This window comes from Pteropus alecto, unplaced genomic scaffold, assembly GCF_000325575.1.
Source record: "Pteropus alecto unplaced genomic scaffold, ASM32557v1 scaffold142, whole genome shotgun sequence".
Classification (NCBI taxonomy): Eukaryota; Metazoa; Chordata; class Mammalia; order Chiroptera; family Pteropodidae; genus Pteropus; species Pteropus alecto.
In genome coordinates this window covers 1037769-1049168 of record NW_006433374.1, presented here as the reverse complement: position 1 = coordinate 1049168, position 11400 = coordinate 1037769, and the positions used below count along the sequence as shown (strand labels likewise).

Genomic DNA, 11400 nt, shown 5'->3' with positions numbered 1-11400 from the left:
GAGGACACACCACTCTGGAGTTCGATCAAAGCCATCAAGTGTGGCTCTGTCTCGGAACGTCGGAACAGCCTCAGTGGAAGACAAAAAGGCCGAGAACTCACTTCTTATAAAAATGCGCCCATTTACAGGATTCTTTTCTATCATCTCTCTACAAAGAACCGGTTTTTCATTCAGTAGACCAGACATCACAGATCCCAGCCGAGGTCCTGGGTGTCAGAGCAGAGCGATGAGGCTTTACGGGCCAAAACGAACCTGGAAAATGTAGAAAAGGATGCGCGTGTGGCAGAAACACTGGACCACGGAGATGCGACACACCTTGGGACAGAGGTGCGTGCAACGTGAGGCTAGATAGACAAGACCAGTGGCTGTACCACCCCCGCGGTGAGACTGGCAGCTTGCTCTCAGGTGAAGGAATTCATGTAATGTCCTTCAGGACAGCAGGACGGGCCATTTCTGTCGCAGTCAGGATCATGGAGGATGCCTGGGTCTCCCTTGGAAACTGAATGACACTTCAGACAGTTGGTGGGAGATTTCTCAATAACGGCTTAACTCCTTTTTTATCAGCTGAAGCACTTCAGTAAACGACTCTATTGAAAATTTATTGCTAGCCTTGCAAGCCGCGTGAAAAGATAGACCCTTCGGCTGCTACCTGCCTTCCCTTGACGAATCAAAAATGCAGAAGGCAGCTCCGGGCCTCCGTGCAACCTGCAATCATTTCCATCTCGGAATAGAAAGATTTACGTCCTGGAAATGCAGGCGTGAACACGTAGGCACGAAGATGGCTGTGGTGTTATTTTTCTCTCTCCCACGAAGGTCCTGAATGTGATATTCCACATCCGAGGGTTTGCCTTTGATTATTCAACGAGTGTCCCCACTTGAGTCGGCGTGAGTAAGAACCGTAACGCAAATAGGAGTGTGTGTTGATCCTTCTTGAGAGCCCTTCAACGCTGCTGGTGAGAGCGTGGTAAACCAGGTAACGGCATCCACGGCCAGCCGGCCACATCGCTGCGTACAGCACACAGACGTACAGACACATCCGGGCCCGTCACATCTACTGAAAGCACGTCCTGCGACATGATCCCAGGCACAGGAAATAGGAAGATAAGCTGGACCGGATCCCGCCATGTGCAACCCGCCGCTCAGGCACCATCATTCGTGATGAGTCTGAGCTATTTCCACAGACACAGACAGAGCTCACTGGGTGATAGACACGGAGGAAAACGTGTGTCCATCCAGTCAGCGCATCATTCCCCTGGAGAGTGGCAGACTCGCAGGGTCCACGAACGGCTTTCCATAAAGACGGCAGCGTGTCACCTGTCCCCCAGCGACATTCAGAGGTTCAGAAACGGACAACGGCACAGACACATCCTGGGTATTCTCTGCTCTGGTGACCAGAAACCACAGTTTCCATGACATGTGCCCCAAACTCTTCATTTGGTAACTCGAAAAAATTTAAAAAATAATAAGACGCTCTATGCATGGAAGTAAGCACAGGAAGACAGCGCGAACACGTGAGCTCGGCTGCATCCTGGCGTGGGCAAGGGAGATGGGGCTGGGGGAGTGAAGACCAGCAGCCATGTGACCACTCTTCTTCATACATTTTCAGTCTGCTTTTAACTATTTAAAGAAGCACATGGTGTTTCCCTAATAAGCACAGAAAATTGAAGATATACCTTAAAGGTATATCTCCATCTTCAGAATGCTACACTACGGACAGCATCCGTCATCACCCTCAATGCTCCCAGCCCTAGGCCCATGCTGAACTTGACCTAAAGTTCACGATTCGCCACAGGCCCCAGCCCAGAACCGGTGGAGGAAAGAGTCCTTGATGCTTCCGGTTTTAAATGATCTGCATTCGTTCTTTAAATATCTCAACACAGAGAGTGGAAGATACTAAACTTCCATGAGGAAAACTTAAGAAAAAAAAAAGGTTCAAAATATCCCTGTGTCTCCAGCAATAATGAAAGAAGGAAGAACTAAAGTCTTATAATAAGAGATGTGAGCCCGAGGCAGGAGGTCGACCTTCAAAGTGCCTTGGGAAAATCGGGCACCTTTCTTTTTATCAGGGGATAATTAGAAGGGTCTCGACCGAGAGCGCCCACACCAACTGCACCGGAGAGAATCCTCCCCGTTAATGATGCCTCTTTTATTTTTCCGACACACAACATAAAGACAGACCACTGATGCCACAGGCGCCCTCGCAGCCTGGACGCCAGGGCAGGGGGCAGTGATGGAGGTGAGCAGACGGCCCTCACGCATCACCAGAGAGAACCTGAGAAGTGAGCAACATCGGAGTCCGTTCCATGCCACGGCGAGAGCAGCAATTCGCTCAGCGTGGGGGGCATCGGGTGCTAACAAATGAGCTAACATTTAAAACGCGAAGTTTCCCATTGGGAAATAAAAAAATCTCCCCAAAATAGTTTCCTGCAAAAAATGCAACAAAGCAGGTATTTCTGATTTCTCTCGCAGGCTGGAAAGTCAGCGAGCGGCACCAGCCCGCATTCACGCAGACGGCACTTAGCCGGAGCCGGCGCCCTCCGCGAGCTGGACGGGGCCGGTTCCGTTGGGTACTCAGACTCATCCCAGCCCCGCTCACATTCCCATCAGCCTGGACCGCACACTTCAGTTTAGGCCGTCATCCCACGGCGTAAGACATCGCTGGGTCTGACGAAGGTGTGAGAGTCCTCTGTCCACACACCACCAGAGAGGAACGTCGTGGGCCTGGAGCGTGTATGACGACAGACAAGCATCCCTCCATCATCGGACTCGGCCTGCGGCATGCTCAGCCTGGAACGAGGGGCTCATCCGAACCCCTCCATCCCTAAATTTGCATCCTATTGGCCCAGCAACGTCGTCAACGCAAGAAGTGGTTCTTACCCCGACTGAACAAGACAATTCTCTAGCTATTTATCCTTTCCATCTCGAGTGTGCCTGTGTGTCCCCGTGTGTCCCCCATAATTTCTAATCCGATTTCCTTTTCTCAGCACGAATTAAAATCAATATCAGTCCTATGCCTTTCTGGCTTAAACTCTTTGTCAAACAGATAAAATCATCCCAGGAACCCTTTATTCAGAAGAGATGCTCTGTGCCAAATCGCAAGGATTCATCAGGCCCCCTTCGTGCACGGCCCAGCTGGAAGTGTCCACAATTCTGACAGGGCCAAATTACGATGGCAGGGGAACCGGATGAAAGGTCGTATCTTCCAACGACACATTTATCAGCTGGCACAGGTTGTAGGGTATCACAATTACACAAGCAGTACTCGTGGAGAGGAGTGTTTATCTACCATGAAACTACAGACCATAGGAAATGATAAAGAGAGTTCTTGTCCACAACAGCCCTGTAAGGGCTTAATCTTCCCGTGTAGATGTCATCTACCCCGGGAACTCATATTTTCCATAATGCTGATGTCTCGGTGGCTTCCCTGTGGAGTGTGAGGAGTCAGTGTTTGCTAAAGTCAGAAAAAATGGAGATCTTAGTACTCTAGCCGATCGAGGATTCAAAAGAGAACTGTACAGATGAAATGCTGCCATTTGCGACAATGTGGATGGACCTCGGGATGATCACGCTAAGAGAAATAAGCCAGACTGAAAAAGTTGAAAATCGCATGATGTCACTTATATGTGAGCTCTCAACCTAAAAGTGACAAACGAACAGGACAAACAAACAGAGAGTCACGGACATGGACTATAGACTCGTGGTTACCAGAGGGGAAGGGGGAAGGGAAGAAGGGAGGTAGACGGGGGTGGGGAAGACATTAAAATGATTTATTCAATTATCTGGAGAACGCACAACTCTAAAAAAATAAAATTGTTGTTTAAATGTAAAAAAAAATTTTTTTTTAATTAAAAATAAAAAAGTAAAAAGCGTGAAAAAAAAAAATAGAACTCTACTGGGTTTATTTCCCAGGAGGCCCAACGTTAAAGATACAAAGGATGCCTCGTATCAAGCTTCACTGAACGTTATTCGTAATTATTTCGCTTCTAATTGTAGCTTCTTAAAACACACAGGCACAGATCCTGAATATATGGACTCTACATAAAATGGAGCCTGGAGAACACAGCGCTCGTGGTAACTTTCACGTGACGCTATGAAATCCAATAACTGATATCACAAATGATACAAATGACATAGGTGTCGTAAAGGCGTCCTTGCACCTCAAAATTCCCACTTCAGGGTCACCATGTGCACGCGTGCAGAGAAAAACAGAGTGGTTTCTTTCAGCTTCGGTGTTTTTCCTACCAACGAGGCACTGTTTTCAACGACTTTAGGGAAGAAAAGGCCGGCGAAGCTGCCTCTTCACGAAGCAGAATGGCCAAGGTTCGCCTGCCTTGACTGGGACTGAAGGCATCACGCCTTTTTACATGTGGCCTTGACTTGAACTAAAGGAAAACTCCTTTGCAAATAAAATTCACTTGATAAATTTACTCGTCACCATGCAGCCGTTATTCCTTTTCAGAATACCTGGATACTTCTCCATCATCATGATAATGATCGTATTATTAGCATTAGACTGGGAGGCATTCTCCTTTGGGGACACGTGGAGAAGGGGTGTCGAGACACCTGACCAATTCCTGACTCTTCTCCCAACTAACCCACACCCAGAACTGACCAGTAAGTCAGCCAAGTAGATCAGTAAGTCAGCCAAGCAGAGCCGAGAAGGCACCAAGCTCTTTATGGTCTACGACTGAGAAGATGCTTCACGAAGATCTAGCTGTGCTGTTCAGCCCCGTCTGGACCGTTACCCACGGGGCTGCGGCTGATGATGCACCGGCTTCGAGACTCTAATTCCCCAACAACAACAACAACCAAAAAAACACCTCTTTACACACTCACAAGGTCGTTTTGTAGCATGAAGAGGTGAGGTGTGCGAGACGTGCCCTAGACGATGTGTATATCTACCATGCCTGGTGTATAACTGACCAGGCTAGTTATACATGAATAGTTACACACGAATGTGCCTCAAGGCCGAGGGAAAAGGCAGGATGGCTGGAGTATCCATCATCCAGCGCCCATAAGGAGGGCTGAATGTACGCTTCATCCCTGCCTGTGAGAGGAGCAACGATTTCTCACTAATTAAAGCATATTCGGATGACCTGTTTCTTGAATTACTATACAGCTAACAACATATGGTGAGCTAATTATCTAGCTCTCTAAGAGTTCAAGCATCTCCCCGAGATAAATTTTATCCCGAAAAGAGTCAATTAGGGTGAGGGATCACGGAGTGCGTAATTATATATTGCAAACCGCCACCCTCCTCCATTTGGACGTATGCACTTGGTACCCCAGGGCCCACACCGGCTCTGGCTCAGCGGACCTCATGCGAGGGCATCGCGAACCGATGGAGCATCTTCGCCTTCTGCCCGGTCATTCACATCGTCACAACTCCAGTTAGCATCTCAAGAACCAACCCTCGAGTATAAGTCATTTCGGAAACAAGATTTAGAGAAAGAATATCAAGAGTTTAAATCATTTTCCCCGTGGGCTTTGACACGTGAACCGACCGTGTACCCAGAACAGCTTTTTAATGTTCATACATCAAAGTCAGGCACCAGATTCAACTGGGAAAACTGTGACTCGAAAAGCACTTGAATAAATTTCACAAACACTGTCGCTGCTTGCCACAATCACTTTTCCTTCTGCTGCTTCTGACCCCCTCTAAACCCATTTCTCACATGCACAGGTGGTAAGCCCTGCCTAAACGGTTCGGGATATTGTGGGCAATGAGATGACACAGAGAAACGAGTCTTCCGAAGCTCGAAAAAACCACTTTCAGAAATATGGCGATGTCACCGTTGTGATCATTCTCTGGTGACACATTGAGGCAATTCTCTCAAGATTGTTGAGTCTCATATTCTGTCAATCCCGTATCGAATGGAACACAAAACTACGATCTTATCCCAACGATGATTGTATCTGGCTGCTTTAAATCTTTGTGGCTTCGCTTAAGATATGTAGAAGATTGTTTTTGTGAATAGCTTCGTGGTATATAAACATGAGTATTTCCACTAAAATCGATCATGCATGCCTTGCTCCGAAAAGGGGAACGGCCATTTACACTGGAATCATCTATTTTGAAGAATAAACTCCTTGAGAATAACTCGAGAACCTCTAACTACGGTGTTGCCAGAACATCTTAAGTCTCTGTTCTCGAATAAAATTTCGGAAACCTCAATAAAATCAAGACAGACTGGTTGGGCTTCGATACCCTTATAATAACCAAATCTGCTTTGCCCCCTTCCCAGAGTCATATGCTGAGGAATCCATCAAGATGCCTTGTAATCCGATGAATAGTCATATACTCTATAGATACGTTTCTGTCAGAAAAACCACTTGTTGTAAAAATCGGATTCACTCTGGAAGCAGGCATTGTACTGTTAATCTCCTCCGTGTTTCTGAGGGATTTCTGGTGGGCAAAAAGCGACGTAAGGAGGTTTGGCTATTGCAGACACTTTACCAAGCAGCAGAGTGCTGTGTTTTCGCTGACGCGGATGGGTCTGCAATCCTGGGGACCCCGCTGTATGTTGGAATGGCCATTCGCTTCCTTATAAAATACAGTACGTACGTGGAACCCACAGGGAAAGAACTTTGTCAGTCATGCAGACGGTGACCCACCATTGGGTTACGACATTCATTTAGTGTCCCAACCAGATAATTTTAAAAATAAAACAGGACGCCAATAGCGAGTATCAGATGTTATTACGCCTTCGGGAAAAGGATCATCTGAGAAAGCCTGTGAAGTATCTGCGCCCATCTTTTTGGACGATAATGAAAGATACGTATCTCGGAACATTCTAAAGCTTTTGCAAGAGATCACACTTCAGTATCACCTTCTAGAGAAATCTGGGGGCATAATAACGACTGTGGAATTTGTCCCTACTGGCAAAAATATGCTCCAAATATGCTGCCGTATTTCTCAGAGGATCCTATGGTCCACGCGGTTTAGCGTCTCGTGGACCGCTTGTTAAAGCGACGATGTGTGGCCTTACTCAGGGACCGTCCACAGGCGAGACTGGCCATTTCCAGTTTCGGCAAGCGGCCGGGTCCTCCTGACACCACGTGAGGGGTCGCGCCCCGTAACTACAGTCAAGGACCTTCCCCCTCCCTTCTGACTCTGCACGTGGAGCATTACCAGGAGCGTCCTTTATGGCCATCACGTACTAAGCTACCCAAGGCAGTCCCACTACGGATGGTCTGACCCAAACACTGCGGACACCAGGGTGTGGCTGGCCACCCCCGAGCGACGCGCATCTGCACCTGGCGGGCCGGAGGTTAGGGTCGCCGAAGGCACTGCCAAATCGACAGCGTCCCACGTGCGCGTGGTAATAAAGTGGAGGTTCGCGAGACGACGATCGGCAGGTGCCTCCTTCCCTTGGTCAGGCCACTCGGCCGGCAGTGCCCGTCCCACCTCGTGCCCTTCACAGCCCGCCTCCGCAGAGCCTGGCCGCGGTCGCCATCGCACGTGGAGGGGACAGGCGGCTGCGGGCCCAGCCCGGCCCCCGCCCCGTGGCGGTACCCACCGTCGGATGAAGCGGGCCGCGTCCGCCGTCAGCCTCTGCGTCAGGTTGTCGTAGGACATGGGCTGCTGCGTGACGTTGTGGTTCGTCATGACAAAGCAGTTCAGGGGCCGGAAGTAATGCAGGAAGCCGAGCAGGACGCCGAGGATGGCGGCGGCCAGGAGGAGCAGGCACAGGAAGACGAGGCGCGGCACCTGCAGCAGCCCCAGGCACTTGAGCGCCGCGAGCGTGACAAGGGACACGGCCGTGACCTGCAGAGGCACGAGCACCAGCAGCCTGATGGCCGAGGTGAAGACGCTGCCCGCTCCGGCCTTGCAGTCTCTCAGGTTGGTCAGAGGGAGCCCGTGGAAGTAATCGAAGCCGTGGCTCAGCGGGTGGTGACAGAAGTCTCTTTTGTTGTCACAGTGCATCCCGAGGTGCCACTTCCCTGACAACACAAGCGGCCGATATGCTCAGTCCCTAAAGACACTGGGATTCGAAAGCCACCTCCCGCCGCGCACACACCGACAAGCACACGCCTCTGCCTGTGCGTCAGCCCGAGCCCAGCCCTACGGCTCTGCTGGTTTTCGCTGCGTTTTTCCATAGAAGCTACGATATGAACTCCTCACTCTACCAGGAAACGAGAAGCAGCTTATTGATCAAATAATAAAATAAAATAAAACAAAAGGTGAACACCTAACGCATGTAACGGGCCAGAGACGTAACTACACAGTAACGTGCAGCGTTTTTCTGGCATTGCTGTTTTTTAAATGCATTTCCTTAAAATTTAAGTCTTGGAGCCAATTTGATTTTGTTCCCTGAATGCTAAAAGTGGAAATGAACCCTCTCTGAAAAAATTAGCCTGTGGCACGAGGAAATCATATCCACAGCTCGGCAATTATTTTAAGCACCTGTGAACGTTTGTTATAAAATGTTAATTATAGCAGTAAATCGGGGAGCGCCTCGAAAAGGAGAAACGATCACGGTTTCATGACCAGATGTGTGAGGAACGGGAGTGCTCATGCTGCTCCTACGAGATTTTCTAGGATTCGTCCGATGACCCACACAGACACAACCTTATCAGGCAAAATGGGAGAGGGCCTCGTTCGAATCACTGGGATAAAATCGAGATGGGAATATCGACTGAGACGGATCGTGACACGATTTTAGTATTAAAATGAAAAACGAAAATCTTTATCCATAGCATGGTGTGTATATGTTTTTATATGCTCCCTGTCTGTCTATGTATGTATGCATGTATACACGCATGCATGCATGCATCCATCCATCATCTGTCTCAATCATCCATCCATCCATCTTCCATCCATCATCCACCCATCTATCATCCACCATCCATCCATCCATCCATCCATCCTCCATCCATCCATCCATCATCTGCCCCATCTATCTCAACCATCCATCCATTCATCCATCCATCCTCCATCCATCCATCCATCACCCATTTCATCTGTTGATCTACATATCCTTGTTTCCATCACCTACCTCATCTATCTTTCCATCTACCCATCCATCCAGTGATCATCTATCATCAGTCTCATCTATTGATCTATCTATCCTTGTTTCTCTATCATGTACTTATCTAGCTTATCCATCCATCCGTCATCCATCTATCATTCATCCACCCATCCATCCATCCATCTACCCATCCATCCAGCCATCATCCATCATCTGTCTCATCTATTGATCTATCTATCCTTGTTTCTCTATCACGTACTTATCTAGCTTTCCATCCATCCATCATCCATCCATCCTCCAGCCATCTAGCCATCTACCCATCCATCCACCCATCCATCCACCCATCCATCCACCCACCCATCCACCCATCCATCCATCTCCAGCATCCCTGTCTACCCTTATCTCTGTCAGTTATCTTATCTTTACATATACTCATAAGTCCATTTGCCCATCCATCTGTGTGTCTATCGCTACCATTTACCTTTCTATCTATTTATCTATCTATCTATCTATCTATCTATCTATCTATCTATCTACCTACCTACCTACCTACCTACCATCTATTTATCTATCTACCATCTATCTATATATCCAACTATCCATTTTCTACCTACCTATCCATCTATCCTCTACCTACCTATCCATCTGTTCATCCATCCATCCACACACATACAAACGTAATCACACATATCTACACATTCAAAAAGCCCAGAGAGAGTTGTTTTAATTAACAACCAAAATAAGTTCCCTATTTGAGGTAGCAATGCCGACCCTAAAAAGGCTGCCGTCGGCCCCCACGCTCCCCGGCTAACCCTGTTCATCCATCCATCCACACACATACAAACGTAATTACATATCTACACATTCAAAAAGCCCAGAGAGGGCATCGCATTTTAATTAACAACCGAAATAACTTCTTCCCTATTTGAGGTAGCAATGCCAACCCTACGAAGGCTGCCATCGGCCCCCACGCTCCCCGGCTAACCTGCCCAGGCCCTCGCCCCCTCCTCAGCTGCCCACACCTATGAGAGCCGTCGAGTAGCCTTGCTTCTTCAGAAGCTTGGCGAACGTGGTCTCACTGGTGGGAAGTCCTCCAGAAGAAGCCGAGAAGATGAACACTCCCACGCGAGACTGTGACGCCATTCCTGGAGCAGGAGAAGTCACACGTTAGGACAGGACAGCCAGCGAGACTGGAATGGGGAAGATGCCCTGGGAGGTCGACGGCCACGGCCACGCAGCCAGGAGCTTACCTGAGCGGATGGGGTAGCGGCCCGTCATGAAGGCCGCCCTGCTCGGCGTGCACAGGGGCGACGCTGCCAGGTGCTGCGTGAGTTTCACGCCCGCGTGGGCCAAGGCGTCAATGTTGGGCGTCCTGGAATGAGAGAACCATGTGACTCTGAGGGCTGCGGAAAGGCATTTCTCTGGGGATTTTCGCAGTGAGTCGGTCACCTCTCGACGGTCCAGGGTACCGGGGGCTGTGCGGGGCTGTGCGGGCTGGGAGACAGGGTAGGAAAGGGAGAGCGGACATGGAGCCAAGACTCAGAATGAGAGACAATAAAACCACACCGAGCTGTCAGTGGCCCAGCTCTGACGTGGGCTCTGCTCCTGTCCACTTAGCCCGGGTTTAGATCAGAGCAGGGGGGTGAGATGCATCAGAGACTCACTCCTTCCCCTCCTGTGTCCTCTCAGTTACGTCTGTGCCCCCAAATGACAAAGCTCTGGGGACAACTTGACTCTCTCTTCCAACCACATCCGACGGGAGGCCGCTAACTAGCTGTCAGCACCTCCTGCGTAATTTCCGCTGCCTCCGCGGAGGAGAGAATAATGGGACCCCACGTGTAGTTACCCGTGAACGTCAACAAATGGGTTGCCAGGTCCAGGGAGGAGGGACGCACCGCAGTGTCAAAAGGCAACACGCTGTGAGTCCCTGGCACGCTTTGTGGGCTTGCGGTTTTCTGCTTAGTACGTGCTTACGGGATCGCTTCTAGGAAGACATGTCATGCAAGGGAAGCATCCTTGCGCCTGGTCTCCAGAATGCTCTGGCCCCGCATCTTAGGCGGGCACTGCAGATCTAGGCATTCAGGACTGAGTGCGTCCCAGACAGCGGCCCACGCCGAGCTCTTATCCCAGATCCTCCCCCGGGAGCCCTGGTCCCTGCCGGCCCGCCTGTCTGCCTATTTTCCATCCTTCAGTTCCAGGCATACATGCGGTTCTTGGGGTCCACTTGTGGCCTCCTTTGTCATATGGCAGGGGACCATCCCACGTGTAGGACATCGAGCTCTGCTCCCTGCTGGCAATAGCTCCCTTGCCATAAAGAGACGACATGGCTCTTTGGGCTGCCCTCCAACACGGCGGCGGCCTGTGGGGGGGCGGGGAGCACACGTGTGTGCTGCTCATCTTTGGGGGGCCCCCCGCCTCCCTGGCCCAG

General features: G+C 49.8%; 1 protein-coding gene across 1 annotated transcript in view; it reads right to left on the bottom strand.

Moving 5' to 3' along the window:
- The window catches only part of STS (steroid sulfatase), a 133287-nt gene that overhangs the window by 67348 nt on the left and 54539 nt on the right, over positions 1-11400 (bottom strand). The window contains exons 3-5 of the mRNA XM_025044186.1: positions 10223-10344; positions 9995-10117; positions 7521-7944 (exon numbers count right to left, since the gene is read on the bottom strand). Of these exons, the coding sequence (XP_024899954.1) occupies positions 7521-7944; positions 9995-10117; positions 10223-10344 (669 nt within the window). The remainder of the gene's footprint in view (positions 1-7520; positions 7945-9994; positions 10118-10222; positions 10345-11400) is intronic.